The sequence below is a fragment of the Vanessa cardui genome, chromosome 10, assembly GCF_905220365.1.
Source record: "Vanessa cardui chromosome 10, ilVanCard2.1, whole genome shotgun sequence".
Lineage (NCBI taxonomy): Eukaryota > Metazoa > Arthropoda > Insecta > Lepidoptera > Nymphalidae > Vanessa > Vanessa cardui.
In genome coordinates, this window is record NC_061132.1 from 8,096,680 (window position 1) to 8,113,829 (window position 17,150).

Here is a 17,150-nt window from a genome sequence, read left to right on the forward strand (position 1 = left end):
GAAGATATTCTGTTCCATATATCCACCATCTGCATTGAAACAGCGTAGCGAAATAATGCCTTGCTGTCGGGGTCATACATGGATTTTTTTATTAATTTTAATGTATTCAAAACAATTTGTATTCGGGCGGCTTGTAGCTGCCGGCTACCAAAACAATGCTGCCAAAAAAGTGACAAATAAGAGTCAGGATATATCTTTGTTTTTATTTAAGTTTTGTTAATATTAAAAACATGAACAGAATGAATCTGTTATAGTGGATCGTGTGTATTTATTTTAAATTAATTATAATTTAACCAGTATAAAAAAGATGTCGTATTATACTAGTTTTGGGAATATTAAAGGTCAAGGTGAAAAATGTGTTATCAATAGGCTGTTATGCATACAATCCATGAAGTAGCTTGAAAATGTATAGTTTGTTTTTATATTTATTTTGTTTGCTTTAATTTTTTTTAATATATTTCAAATAAATATATCAATAATTAAGTATTATAATACTAACTAGTATATTCATACTAATTATGGGTATAGATATTACAAGATAATCAATTAAATTTATCGAATTAATAAAATAAAACAAGTCATTTTTGTCATGAATACTTCATTACTCATTAATAGTCTAATTGATTTTTATTATTTACATGAGGTTGTGAGTCATTTGATTTTTATTATAAGGACATCAAAATGTTTGTTATAGTTTTGTGAGCATGTGATATTTCATATTTGTAACTTTACTGCTCTGAAATCCTAGAACTAACAGTAAACATTAAAACTTTTAATTTATTAGAACTCAATGATAGAAGGTTCTTCTCATAAGAATAGATTCGATATTGATATCCTCGTTTTCCCCCTCGCTCTAATAGATATGTTTTATTGCACACGTATTTGTATCTAGTAAGATACGATTTGAGGACAGTCATTGTATCCCACTTTATTAACTAAATTACTAAAACAAGCTTCAAAACAAAATTATTTTAAATTCTTTAAAGCAAGTTATTTAACGGAAATGCAACCAGTCTCGGCGAAGATCATGATCAACAGGCAAAAAGCCTTACGTGCTTTCCGCGGCACGGAAGTCCTGTGGTAACTGCTAACTCCCTTACCCTGAGATGTTACCAGACTCCAACTAAGCCTCTGCAATATTATTTTAGTTACTAATTCAGTACACCAGTTATCTAATTACATATATAATTCAAACGTCTATTTTGAAACTAAACTTTACAAATATTAATATGTAGACAATATTAATAATTTTAAAAGTTATCAGTGTCAAAATTTCAATATATATATTTACGTACGTACTGCTTTACCATACTAGTTACTTAATAATTAATATTTCTACATTTAAAATATTCAATAAAAATAAATTGCTAGCAATGTTTCAGTCTTATAAATTTCATTACTTTAAGTTCCATCTGAATTTTATTAAGTCCGCCGCCTTGAGACCTATCATAATAGCTGGGGCGTTAGTGTGGGCAGATATAGTTCTGGGAATAACACTGCTGTCTACAACGCGTAAATTATTCACACCGCGAACTCTTAGTTCTGGATCTGTTACAGCTTCTGGGTCACCATCAGGCCCCATTCGGCACGTTGCTATTTGATGATGTAGCGTGGCCGTCAAAGTTCGTACAGCACATTCCCAATATTCGTCAGAATCAAATGTGTAGTCTTTACATGTTCTGTATTTGGCTGGGTAAATTTTTGCGCCCAATCGCTGGAAAGGAGCAGTTGCTGCCATTGCCTGTACATGCCGAATGGCAGCGACGAAACTAGCTACGTCACTCGGATCTTTTAGATAATCGCCATACATACGGGGGTGATTAAAAGGGTTGTTGTCCTTTAATTCGATGCGACCAAATGATTTAGGATGTAGTAACATCGGAAAAACACTCCATGTATCTGTGCCGTCTATCGTTCCATATGCTTCATCGAAAAGTTTGTTTTTGATTCTCATTCCTCTACGAACAGCTTTGCTTGCACCTGGACCTCCATCCGATAGTATTGATCCTCCTATACCGATTAACTCTATGTCTGGAACTAAAGGATCGGGGTCATTGGATACGGATGTCTTTATGTAACCGATATTCTCTACACCACCGGGTGATGAAATAAGATTATCGCCGTTATGCAGCCATTGTATTACAGTGCGTAAATCTATGTCTCTATTTTCAATAAAGCTTATTCTTGTTTCATTTAAAGTAAATATCAATCCAGGGAAGCAGATATGGTCAAAAAGCTTTTGACCGACAGGAAGATTTTGGATTACAGGAATTCCTACAGATTTAAGATGACTGGCTGGTCCAACACCAGATAACATTAAAAGTTGTGGGGAAGCGATAGGTCCTGCCGATATGATAACTTCTTTCCGCGCAAACACTGTGAAAAGAAGGTTGTCACGCACGTATTCGACACCATAGGCGTCTTTTGTTTGTGGATCTATTAGAACTCGCGTTGCCATTGTATTGTGTAAAATATGAAGATTAGGTCTATTTTTATGACGATGAAGAAATACTTTAGCGGCACTATATCTATGCCCTCGACTCGTAGTGGTTTGCACTCTTCCGAAACCAAGTTGTTCTGGGGCGTTATAATCCACTGTAGGATGGTTAAGTATTCTACCGGCTTTTAAAAATGCATCAGACAACCGCGTTCTGGAAAAAAAATGCAAACAATTATTGTTATACAAGCATCTACCGATTGTTACTGGTTTAAAATTTTTATACTGTAAATTCATAAATTGCGGGGTATTGTACTACTAGCGTATTTTTTTATTACAATTAAATCAATTTTAATAATATAAGAAACCTTAATTCCTATAAAACATTAATTCCTATAATCCTTTTACTGTCTGAGTATGTTACCGAAACGTAAACTGCTATCATCACAACTTAGCTTTTGTGTAATTTTTATGCTTGAATTGCTTCTTATGGAAATGGACTAAAATGCTGCGCTTAAGTACTTATAGATTACTATACTTGAGAAATTCAACAATTTTTCAGTTTCAAAGAAGAGGTGTTCTCTGTTTACTTATTTGTTAATGAAGTGTATCGTCAAATTTATGTATTACGGAGTGCTACTTTGTATTTTTGATACAATGGCTTAAATTGTAACAATCCAAGATCCGAAATGTTCTATCCTTATGTTCCATATAAGTTTAATGTTCTATACGCTAGCTACTGTTACGAGGGAGTTCAATGTAAAATATAATGAAAGGAATTACTGTATTGGAACAAATTCCACTGGCATATCACCGTCCCGACCTCGGTGTGGTTGTTTCTCGTAGCCTTTGAGATCGGATTTTTCCATCTGCTTGTAATATTTCAGTACGTCATCATAGGACCTGAAAAGTAACAAAGATTTTGATAACTACTTATACTTATATGAAATAATTGTTAATATTATATTGGTAAGCTGGTTCTATTAAAATATCTATAAATACATTAGTCCTACTAATATGGCGACGACGCAATAAGCCGTTTCGACGCGTTGCTTTCGCAATATACATATATACATTTTACTCGCTGAGTAATATCGTAATCCTCTTCCAGCTCGTTCAAAAAGTAACAGAAATCTAAAAAGATTTCTGTTAGTTTTTGAACGAGCATTACTTTTTTTTTATAGTATAGGTTGGCGAACGAGCATGTGGGCCACCTGATGGTAAGTGGTCACCATAACCCATAGACAATGACGCTGTAAGAAATATTAACTATTCCTTACATCGTCAATGCCTGTAGTTACACTGTCTCACTCACCCTTCAAACCGGAACACAACAATACTGAGTACTGTTATTCGGCGGTAGAATAACTGGTGAGTGGGTGGTACCTACCCAGACGGGCTTGCACAAAGCCCTACCACCAAGAACTATAACGCAACAGTCGAAGTTTTTGACATGGAACTTACAATCAGAGTAAGAAAACTTCGTCAGTTTTCAAATTAATTCCTTTATCAAATCTTAAACTCTTAGTACTATTACATTTAGTGTACTTCTGATATAAATAATAATAAATAAATAATAAATATGAGACAACATCACATACATTACTCTGACCCCAATGTAAGTAGCTAAAGCACTTGTGTTATGGAAAATCAGAAGTAACGAAGGTACCACAAACACCCAGACCCAAGTCAACATAGAAAACTTATGGTAATCTACATCGACTCGGCCGGGAATCGAACCCGGGACCTCAGAGCGGCGTACCCATGAAAACCGGTGTACACACCACTCGACCACGGAGGTCGTCAAAATGGGTTTTGGCTAAACATAACAGCTAGTATATTCATATAATCACATCAACTGCCTTATTAGAACGAGCAAAGGAGCCACATTATGGTAATTGGACACCACCAATCATAGATAGTGGATTGTATATAAAAACCGGAAAAAAACATTACTAAGTTATTACTGTTTGTTGATAATCAGTAGATGGTGCCTACCCAGACGGACACGCACGAAGCCCTAATCAAGAATCTAGTCTAAAACTCCTATAAATAATTGATGTAGCAGAAAATAAAACCGTTATGTTGGTTCTAAAGCGTTTTTTATTTAACAGTTTATGTGGTCTAGAGTCGGGAAAGAATTTTAAAACAGTCAGCCACTCAAATGATTGTGATAAAATATTGCAGTCACGATACGTAGTGGTGACAATAGAATATATTTATATATCTACTAAATTTATTTTTTTAAATTTATTAATGACTAGTGACCCGCCCCGGCTTCGAATGGGTGCAATGCTGATACTAAGTATTCTACAGAATGTCTTACAACGTTCACAGTTTTTCAATCATTAGACAATACATAGTTTACAATGTAAGTATTTATATAATATATTGCCCATACATTATATATAAAAACCTTTGCCTCGAATCATCAAAAACCGTTGCGTAATTTTAAAGATCAAGATCAAGAGTAAGGGACTTTGTTTTATTTTATATTATGTAGTAAAAACGTTGTATGGCAACATAAAGGCTACCATAAAATGACTACAAAGTATAAGTTTGGCTGATATGTGCATAAATAAACTTCAATTACCATCCATAATTTCCATCAGCGGCGATACGATCCCAATCCTGCTTTCTGCCGCGAGTGTAGATCATATAGTTAATGACACTCGTGCCTCCGACAGCTTTGCCACGGGGCCAGAAACACTTCTGATCAATCATACCTACAACCAAAAAATAATTAGTAAGCAAAATCTTAATTTGTACATGTCGATAAATATCTTGATACCATTTCCTTCATTAAAAATAAACTTTATTCAAGTAGGCTTTTACAAGCACTTTTGAATCGTCATTTTACAATTAAGTGACGCTACCACCGTTTCGGAAAGTAGATTCTACAACAACATACAAAGTCATGTTAGTTAAAAACAATTATTTAAATCCTGCTTGGAAGTCAACAGGTATTAACTCTACGCTTTTTTATCATCTATATTTTTTTATCATCTACATTACCCTGGAATATTGGACATGCCACTAAACTACTTATATTAACTTTAAAAAAACCATATTTTTATGTATCCATAACCTATAGTGAAAACTATAGATAATGTATTTAGATTTCGACCAGTAACGTCGATTCAAAGTCACACATGTTTATTTATCTTTATTCCTGACAGTGTTATCTGCTTTGTACTCTATTCCAATCATAAGATGAGTAAAGCCAAATAAACAGCATTTGACAGCAAATTGACGCGGTATCATTTGTCATGAGTTTGAATAATCTATGATGTTCATTTACGATTTGCGAAAAACTGGTGTTCTGAACATCGACGAAACTGCTGTCGGAATTTTGGAATTAAAATTAAAGTGGAAATCAGTAGTTAAGCGTAATGGTTCTGTATTATAAATGAATATATATTAATCAAAAGCCGTTTGTAGTGCACAATTTAGTTGAGCTATTAGAAAAACGTAAATCTGAGGGTCATTTATCTTTATATTTCCATTGGTATTTTCTATACATAGTTATGTGACATATTGGCGCCAAGAATTGTGCAATATTTTTATAATACAAGGGAATAATGTTATTATAAAATTCTTTGCTTGATTGTATTTAAATGTTCAGTAGAAAAAATAATAAAATATCTCACTGCGTGCCAGTATCAGATTCAAGAATTAATTATTTTTACTTGACTTGATTATATTTATAATATCAGTATTTTTTTTTCATATTTCAAACAAAGAGATAATTAGTTCAGTGACCCAAAATAGTTACTAAAATCGAACTAAAATAATACGATATAAAGTTACAATAAATTTTTATAAATAAAAAAAAACGCCTTCAAAAGTGAACTAAAAAGAAAAAAATAATCAGTTACATCCATATCCAATTAACGATTTTTTAATCACCTCTCAAAGTCGGTGCCAACATTGCTAATATAGGTACATAATACATAATACATACATACAAAAACTAAATCTATTTATTGGCACCGACTTCAAAAGGTGATAAAAAAATCGTAAATTGGATATGGATGTAACTGATTATTTTTTTCTTTTTAGTTCATTTTTGAAGGCGGTTTTTTTTATTTATAAAAATTTATTTACTGCTTTTCATTATTTTTATTATTTATAATTACAATTGGTAGTGTTTGTCATTCACTTTATTATACTCAGTACATTTCGGCTTTCGACTCTAAACATAACTTAACGCCGTTTCAATACGACGTGGACTGCAACTCAAATTAAGCGTTACCTAAGTTACAATAGCCTAATGTTAACTGCTCATCGCCAATTAGACAATACCATTTTTCCCGATGCAATGCCGTTAAACATTGAGGAATTCTCCTGGTAGTCCACCATCAGCTAGACTTCATCATAGGCATGTTTACTAACATCAATTGCTTGGCGACTATCTTAAAGAAATAGAACTAAACCCGTAAAATAGTTACTTAGGTACTAATAGGTTCTAATTACCAGTTGTGGTCTCCATCATCAGTTCCACTTCATCAAATGTCACTTTTCGTGAGCATATGACCAAGGCACTTTGAATAAAACCGAAATCACTATAGGTGTGCCTATAAAATTTGAGGAGTTCCCTCGATTTCTCCAGGATCCCATCATCAGATCCTGATCTCCTGACAATGGGACCACCTGTAAAACATGCCCTTTCAAACAAAAAAAGAATTGTCAAAATCGGCCCAGCCATCTTCGAGTAATTCGGTAACATACATAAAAAATAAAAAAATAAAATAAAAAAAAAAAAGGCCCCGACGAATTGAGAACCTCCTCCTTTTTTTGAAGTCGGTTAAAAAACGTACCCATACACACTCCAGGCTGAGGTTCCATATAGTACTGCCAAACATAATCTGTTCCTTGAAAATATGGCGCTAATGCCGGTACGTCTGTCAATAGCATTTCCGGCTTTCCAGCTTCGATGAGTAATACAGTTGTGTTTCGATTTTCTGTTAGTTTTGACGCTAACGCACAGCCGGCTGATCCAGCGCCGACGATTACGAAGTCATACTCGTTGTATGGTTGTTTTAGACCTAGAAAATACATTTTAATGCTCTTCATGATACAAACTAGTAGTCGCCTGCGACTTCGCTGATTTTAGGGTGGTTGTCAGGTGTTAGCAAAAAAAGTAGCCTATGTCCTTGCTTGAAGTTTAAGTTTACTTCACACATTTCATCAAATTCGGTACAGCGACTTGGTGGTTAAAGAGCGACAGACAAACTGTCAGACAGAGTTACTTTATAATATTAATATACTTTTAATATTAAAGTAAATGTTTTTTGAGAATTTAATCTCAGATTTGTTCCAGGAAAATACATCGATCACCTTTAATGACGATGTTATGTTGCCATTTTCAAGGATGACTAATCAGTTTCACAAAACGTTGTAAAGCCACAAATGTAGGCACGAATACAAGTGCATCCTTATTAAGTTTTCTAGTTTAATTACTCTTATTTCACAATGTCGAACTTGTCGTCCCGTTTCGATAGGATGGCAAGTACACAATCTCAGAAAGAAATTCGGCCCAGAATCGACGCTCTTATAGACTTATTTCTTATTGTCCATTATAGTAGCTTTATATGGACGAAAACATAGAACCAGCCTCGATGACTTTTTTTGTATCTTGAAATAGAATTTTCATATCGCTCGGTATCTTGAGATATTTAAATTTTAAGATGAGTATATGTATATATTATCATCGCCGTGTTATATAATGATGATAAATAAATAACTATATATATAACATATGTACATACAATAAAATTAGAAGTGTAAATTTTTCATGAGAAATAAAAATCTTTAATTCAAATTAATATATTTTATTCGTGCTACCTCTGTTAACTATCAATTTATACAATGGAGAGTTATCTTATAGGAAATTGTTGGACGTCTCATCACAATGAAACTATTCATGAAGATTTAGCGGATAACGTACAACTTAATCTGTACGGGAATGTGACTATTAAATTATATAGATATGACATAAGTAAAAAAAAACTGCTGGTCAATCATTTTTGAAATTTTCGTCATCGATATATATTGCAAGGAAGGGATCTCTTTGATCAAACCATACATTTTGTGGGACAAATATTTTTTCAAATCATTTAGATAATTATTTTGAGATAAAAAACCCAGTTAGTAATAATTCTTGATAACAATCAAATGGACATTTTATCCCTGCAGGATTTACAGGAAATTTTTGGGCGTCTCATCATAATTAAGTTATCGAAAATTATCACGAAATATTGGCTTGATAGTCAAGTGGAAATCAAGTGGAAAATTGGACCATGTATCCTGAACTAGGAATTTTAAGTTTTATAATAACTATTTTAATTTAGATATCGCTATAGTTAACATAATTTCGATAAACTGGTCTGTGGTACCAATTTTCTAAGAAGGCGGCGCAAGTAGCAATCGCCGAAGGTCGCAAACTAGAAATATTAATCAGGACAAAAATTAGGGCTTAGCTTATAAGAATCATTAATTTTAACTGTCCCTTTTTAAATAATGTATTAATTTTCATGATATAGTTCTCGCCTCCGGCTTTAATTGCGTGTGAGGTGGAGAGGAGTTTTGTGTGCTAGTTATATTTTTCCGGATTTGTAATACATTCCATTATTTTGTTTTTTAAATTTGACAAATTAAATTATAAAATACATGTGTTAATAAATAAATTATCGGTATTTAATTAATGTAAAGAAAAATATAATCGCAATAAAAAGTTTTAAAAGTGACCACAACGATAAATGCTTCAACATTAATATCATGTAATACATATTTTAATTTTATCATCCTAATTAATGTTATAAATGCGAAAGTGAGTTTGATTGTTGTAACGCTATCACGTTTTAATTCAACCTATAAGAATGATATTTTACATACAAGTTGTCTAAGGTACAGAATATGTTACGTATATAACAGCCTACCTTACATGGCGGTGAAGCCCTTCTTCCTTACGTGTACATGTCATTGAACTCTTCCTAAAAGGCTGGAACGATTTTGAATTTTTTTTCGTGGGAGTTTTAATAGGTCCTTGAATGGCTTAGAAAATGATAGGATGACGAAACCACCGGACATGACAAGACTACCACTAGATAAGACATACCATTGGGCCACAGGAGTGACCCATTGGGTCAGAAGGATATGACGCGGTAGCCGAGGCTACCGGGGAGGAAAAGGGTAAGGAGGGAAACCTCGAGGCCCATAGTCGGCTTGCCCTCGGGCGAGCAGGAAGAAACTTCACACATCGGACCCGATAGTTGGCGCTATCATCGGATTCAAGGATCTTTTTAATAAATATTTTGTTTAAAAAAATATGAGATATTTTATAGAAATTATATTTAGATTCTTGAATTACAATGTATAATTACATTGTAATTTAAAACTGTATTTATTTTGTAAGAACCGACTTAATTGATAAGTAAATTATAAAACGGGCATATTTACTTTATCGTTTGCGGTGCCATGGAATGCAATGGAAAAATTGCTGTGTTCTAGTTTGAACTAACTGGCAGCCGGCATAACGATTTAATTGTCGAATAAATTGAAAAAGGCTGTTCCTGACCACTTTTATGTTTCCTAAGAAGACCCAACGTTTTTATCGTTTTTATTACATCCTACACACTTACACACACTACACGCACAGACAGGCCTGTGACATTTTTAAGTGTTTACTGTTTTTTTTTTCGCACCGGTAATACTGAGCTTCTAATAAACTAAATACATATACATCTGTGTTATTTATAATAGTGTTACTCTTATGAGCCGTCGACCCCACTTCAATAATAATTGTTAGGTTACTTAGATTCTATTATTTTTTGATTTATAAATTATATTAAGTAACAATCGATTTTCATCAGTAATTTTTATTTTATTATAATAGATTTGAATATATATTGAATTTATATGTATGATATGAACTCGTGTGAACTTATAATACCTTAAAACTTACCTTTAGGCAATGGATATGAATCTCTCAGAAAACTAAACAGGTCTCCGTTACTGGTGTAGCTGTGAGTATTCCCCATTGCTTGCAAAAATTTATCAACAACTGGGCTTTGAAATTTCAGCCGTAAAAGCCGACCACGTTTTTCTGAGTCATAATCCACCATAGGATCACCGTTATAATCTTCGATTGTTATTTCTTCGTCTGTACTTAAGACGTTACATAAAGACGATAAAATTATAAAGAAACTCATAAACTTATTCATCATTGTTTATGTTTAGTTATCACAAGTTGTAAAGTCTTAGTTTGGTTTCAAAAAACGTCCCAAACGTTAGCGAAGCCTTCCACAACTGCGGCTTGCGATCGTAAGATCACTGTATTTGTTAAGGACGTGGTCAGGCTACATATAAACTTGATTCTACTACGATTATATTCGCTTATGGTTACACTAGCGACCCGCCCGGCTTCGCACGGCTACAATGCTGATACTGAGTATACTACAGAATGTCTTTATATACAACGTTCGTGGCTTTTTCAGTCAGGTCAGAGGCATAGTGTTATATTAAAATACACGATATATTTAGGATAATTAAATAGGGCACTTTTCGTAAAAAGTAAAGAATGAGAAATGTTTGTTGTGAATTCTCCTTTAGAGGTGATATACCGCCTTGAACATACTACACATTTGGAAGGTGTGCAATAACTGTAGTACTTTATTTTGATCTATGAACCTACGAGAGGTTTCAGCCAGCGTTTGCAATGTAACCAATATGTTTATTTATTTTATATGTAATAAATATGTTCATTTACGACATCGTATTACTTAGTACTTTTAAAATTATCATTGTTTCTCTACTATATTATGCATACAAACCTTCTTTGTGAATCTATTAAAAAAACGGTATTAAATTCCATTGCGTAGTTTTAAAGATCTAAGCATACATAGGGGAGGCAACTATTTTATTCTATGTAGCGATATCCTTGTCTTAATAAACTTAATACATAAATGTTTCAACAATTAAAATTAAATAATAGTATAGAAAATTAATAAACTTCTATAGTTATGGTATATTGATACAAACCGTCTCCGTACAATATGTATAGGTATGAATATACATATGTAGGTATATATTTACCCTTGTGCGTCATTTGTAAAGTACTATAAGAATATAGCGGTATTAAATTGAAAAACGTGAAATCGTCTAGTGAACCAGCCCCCTTTTTTATGCAAAAGAAGTGGGTGGATAACAGCTCGAATAGTGTATCTGCTTAACTGATCATCATGGTATGTATATGTTGTCAAGAGTGCCGAAAAGTACAGACGTTAAAACGTAAACGTTTTTGGTACCCTGTGTATTTTTTTCTATTCTTTGAGACTATAATAGTTATGGTTAGTATAAACCAATAAAAACTACAGATAAGTTTGAAAACGCTTTTCTTTGTATTATTAATAAGCCTTGAGAAATATCAACATTATATCGCAGCTTCTCAGACTTTTTTTTTATAAGCTACCGTCCTATCTTCTTACGGGCGTGATAACGAAAATTGGAGGAGTGCTTAGCAATAAAAGATAGAGTAGGTTTATTTACTGATTTCTCTATATAATCATATCATAAATAAGAAACATAAATAATAGTTTGTTGCGAAATATATGTAGACCAATATCTGTCTATGACTTGTACATAGATTCAAAACTAGATTTAAGACGTATAATTTTCTAGTAATTTATTTTGGAACTTTATCTAAATGTATACTAAGGTTTAGGTAAAACGTAGCGCAAGCGTACGAAAGTTTGTTTATCCTACTAATACTCTTTCTATTCATGGAAACCGCACTATAATCCATTGAGTAGTTTAGAGGAAGTTAGCAGAATTACAAACATAAATAAGCCACTTATATTTAAAATATTTAACTAAATTTATTTCATTTATATGCTATTGATTTCACATGAATAAATGAGTTTAAATTCATGAAATTAGGTGTCAAAATGTTATAGGCCAATAAATGTTGAAAACTAATCATAATCATTCTTGTCGATGTCAATTAATCATAATAAGAACCTGTCGTTACACCGATCCAGTCTAATTACGAGCACAACTTAGTTCCCAATGTTGGTGGCGCATTGAAGATGTAAGGGTTAAAAATTATTGCTGCACCAAAGTTCGTTGGCAATCCTGACCACTTACTAATTTTATATAAAAAATATATCTTACTCCTCGTAAATAGTTAGATGACGAAAATTAATGCATCGCACTCTTAGAATTGGTAGATTTATATCTTATTTTTTTGTTAGAATATGATTTAAAGGTAACCTAATATGTTAGAAAATTCAGTAAATCTTAGAATGTTTATCAATTCTGGGAAAGTGTGGGAAGTTCTTATACGATAGTGCGTAGATAAATTAAATGTGTGACGTAGGTAAGTTATAAATGTACCGAACGCATATGGATGTAGCAGCTCGGGAAGGGTTTGCTCGGGTTTACCCAAGACTAACTCGTTCCTCCGCTGGTTATCAACGTCATTGCATACTTATTATCTATATTATATATAATATTATAAATGTGAAAGTGTCTGTCTGTCTGTCGCTCTTTCAAAACCAAACCAATGAACCGAATTTGATGAAATTTGGTGTGAAGCAAGCTCGAACTTCAAGGAAGGATCACGTGTGACGTGACTACGTGTTTTGCCTAACACATGACAACCAACCCCCCTAAAAAGCGCGCGAAGCCGCCTGCGACAACTAGTAATGACTAAAATTCATATCGTTTTTTAAAAGTATATAAACTTTTGTATCTATTGAAAATTTTATTACAGTTGATTATAGAAGTGAATTTCGACCATAGTAATTATTGAAGATTTAAGGAAATTCAATATTAATCTTTTCTAAAATTTTGTTTTTAAAGTTTTTGTTGGTAGTAACACAACAGCTTCTTTTATCTACCACGTGTGTATTCACATGTGTGTGTATGATCAGCGTGGCGGAATAAGCTTCGTTTTCGAAACTTCTCCTCAAAATGGTGACTTTTCTCTATAATACTTACGAATTCAAATTTTACTCTTTTGAATTGATTACATCATTTAATTACTTGTTAAATTACATAATTTATTTTCCAAAATAACGGAGAACGATACTAAATTAATTGTGCAACATTTTTAAAATACTAATATTTTAAAAAAGGAATGTGATAACTATACAAAAATATAGTACACGTTATCAAATTTGAAGGTATGGGAAAAAGCGACTAAAAAAAACAGCAACATAACGGAATACCAGTTTGATTTGATTGTCTGAGCAAGGGATAATGAATGCCATTCGCCAATCGTGAAAAAGTATAAATAAAAAGCATGGAGCGATACGTAATTATGGTGTTCGTTGACCTCGTATACGTCAGTAAGTTTCCTTGAACAAGAAAGGTGTGTCAGGTAAAAAATTTTAAGCTTATTCAAACGAAGTACGATTCAGTATATTATATAGGTTCAGCAACGGAAACCTACGATGAGTTCAGTGTGAAGATAGCTCTACATTAAAGCTAGATCACAAGGACTAGATCAAAATAGAAAAAGATACAACTGAAAGTATTAATTTTTGGAATTCAGTAAAACTCTAACTGACCAAAATGTTTTGTCGTTAACGGACTTTTTAGTATCTCTGATATAAAATAATGCTCATGCTCATCTTTTTTCATGATTTAACAAAATATTTAAATAAGTTTAGATTAAAATATTGCTCGGTCTTTCGTCCTCAGGGATACTTGGTTTGTAAGATATGCCTGAGGTGAGTTAATTCTTGGTGATCAAAAAATCAATGAAACATCTATTTTCGGTTATAGTTTTCTAGCTTCATCAAAACACCAAGATAAATAGTTTTTCCTGTGCTTGTATTAAAATACAATAGTTTATGTATTAAAAAAAAAACATTTATTTATTTTATACTTATATATTTGTTATTTTATACTTAGTTATTGTGTTATATACAATTTCCTTTAAGTATGTCAACCTCCCATTGCGCATATTAATGAAATTATTTTTGGCACATATTATTTATGTTTATCCTAAAAAGATACCCATGACGAAATAATAACGTAACATACTTCTATTCATACATATATGTATATTCGCGAAACGAACACTTACAGTCTTAAATTATTATCATTATGAAAATAATTACAATATGATCCAAGTTATTGACACAAAAAATACATAAATTTGGATTATAATGCTTTTGAACGAATGCTTAAATCAATAGGTAAAATAAGTTTATTATAACGTCCTAACTTCGTTATGTATATTGTTATTATATTAATAGTAATTGTAATACTGATACAGTATATTGTAAATCCATTTTGTTTTTGTAATATTGAAACATTTTATTGCCTCAAAAAAGAGATCGATTTGTAAAACCTTAATTTACGGTATCTATTTCCATGTGATAAAATCAAAAGTTCTACTTAAAATTATAAATGCGAAAGTAACACTTGTCTCTCTGTCTGTTTCGATTTCAAGGCCAAGCCACTGAATCGAATTTGATGAAATTTATTATGCAAGGTTCAAGAACCTCGACGAAGGACTAGGCTAATTTTTTATGCGTTTAACTTACGACCGCCCTAATACGCGGGCCAGTTTGCGGTCGAAAACAGGTTATTTATTTAATGTACTTTTATGAAGAAAACAGTTCTTACGGTTGTCGTTTTTTTCGTACCACATGTCAAGTCGTGCCAACACGTTCTAGGTTGTTTATATCTTATATGAAGTTCATTGCTCGCTACGAGTGTTAGGTCGATAACCCAACGAAATCGAAAAATAAATCGCTGTAACAGTTATTCTGTCATAAAAAAATACATGTTTTTTACACTATTCCAAATATTTTTTATAGATTTTTTTTTAAATATTTCGAAGAATATTAAAAAGGTTTATTGTGGAAGGTAATGTTTGATTTTATTATTAATGTTATAATTTATAAATGATTGTGACGTGGTTTGTTTTCGTTTTTATTTAAATATGTCGTTACCAAATTTGGCACATAGCCTGAGAGACATACAGGCTACATTTTATTTTTGTTTTATTTTTCTGATTTATCCGTCCGTCTAGACCGTCGCATCCCCCAAAATTATATCAAGAATAAATCGTAATCTATGTAGAAAGAGCATTATTCTCTTATATATTAAAGACTAATTTTGCATTTTAACCGAATTTATTCACTCAATTTCAAGATGTCTATTTGTATGTCTTTTTTTTAATTTAATTTACAACATTTATATTTTTTTTTACATTTCATATATATATATATATACATACATATCTATTCATATATTAAATATTTTGGCGTTTTATATTTCATACTAAACATCAGCAGATCTTCGCTGGAAATCATTCATGTTGTCTTCTTGGGAGACGTGGCCCACACTGACACTTTTTTTTTTAATATTTTAAAATAATATATGCATAGTCTATAATAAATAATGTATAATGTATGTAGCAGTCTATGTGTAATTGTCAAGATGTATGTCGTATGATTAATTGTGTGTAAGATATAGTCAGAAGTAAGTAATTTTATTTGTCGGTTCAGCTTCTGGGCAAATGACCGTGTGGAATGGAATTGAGAATGCTGGATGGTTTGTTTGTTCCATTTGATGATACTTTGACATTTTTACTCTACCATTAAAATAATGAATGCATATTGTTTGTGGCATGCGATCTATCTATGAATCTTTCTAGATGGAGTAGCATCGCTTGTCGCAAACAATATACATTTTTATTTTTAGAATTTTATTTATAGCAAGCCTATTGCAATCTCACAAGGAGTAAATAAGAATAAAAACCTTTAATAGTGTATCGGTATCAATTTTTTTTTAAATATTTCGAAGAATATTAAAAAGGTTTATTGTGGAAGGTAATGTATGATTTTATTATTAATGTTATAATTTATAAATGATTGTGACGTGGTTTGTTTTCGTTTTTATTTAAATATGTCGTTACCAAATTTGGCACATAGCCTGAGAGACATACAGGCTACATTTTATTTTTGTTTTATTTTTCTGATTTATCGGTCCGTCTAAACCGTCGCATCCCCCAAAATTATATCAAGAATAAATCGTAATCTATGTAAAAAGAGTATTATTCTCTTATATATTAAAGACTAATTTTGCATTTTAACCGAATTCGTCTTCATTAAATTTCAAGATGTATGTCTTTTTTTTTATTTAATTTACAACAGGCTCGCAGATGCCCGTGCCTTTTTTTACATTTCATATTAAATATTTTGGCGTTTTATATTTCATACTAAACATCAGCAGATCTTCGCTGGAAATCATTCATGTTGTCTTCTTGGGAGACGTGGCCCACACTGACACTTTTTTTTTTAATATTTTAAAATAATATATGCATAGTCTATAATAAATAATGTATAATGTGTGTAGCAGTCTATGTGTAATTGTCAAGATGTATGTCGTATGATTAATTGTGTGTAAGATATAGTCAGAAGTAAGTAATTTTATTTGTCGGTTCAGCTTCTGGACAAATGACCGTGTGGAATGGAATTGAGAATGCTGGATGGTTTGTTTGTTCCATTTGATGATACTTTGACATTTTTACTCTACCATTAAAATAATGAATGCATATTGTATGTGGCATGCGATCTATCTATGAATCTTTCTAGATGGAGTAGCATCGCTTGTCGCAAACAATATACCTTTTTTATTTTTAGCATTTTATTTATAGCAAGCCTATTGCGATCTCACAAGGAGTAAATAAAAA

General features: G+C 32.1%; 2 protein-coding genes across 2 annotated transcripts in view; one reads left to right on the plus strand and one right to left on the minus strand.

Moving 5' to 3' along the window:
* LOC124532810 (flotillin-2) overlaps positions 1-17,150 on the plus strand; it is a 287,470-nt gene that overhangs the window by 8,459 nt on the left and 261,861 nt on the right. The window lies entirely within an intron of this gene.
* On the minus strand, positions 723-10,785 carry LOC124532802 (glucose dehydrogenase [FAD, quinone]-like). Its single transcript, XM_047107877.1, has 5 exons — positions 10,404-10,785; positions 7,258-7,485; positions 5,031-5,163; positions 3,221-3,340; positions 723-2,651 (listed from the first exon to the last, which is right to left on the minus strand). The coding sequence occupies exons 1-5, from the start codon at positions 10,663-10,665 to the stop codon at positions 1,397-1,399; spliced, it is 1,998 nt and encodes a 665-aa protein (XP_046963833.1). The 5' UTR covers positions 10,666-10,785; the 3' UTR covers positions 723-1,396.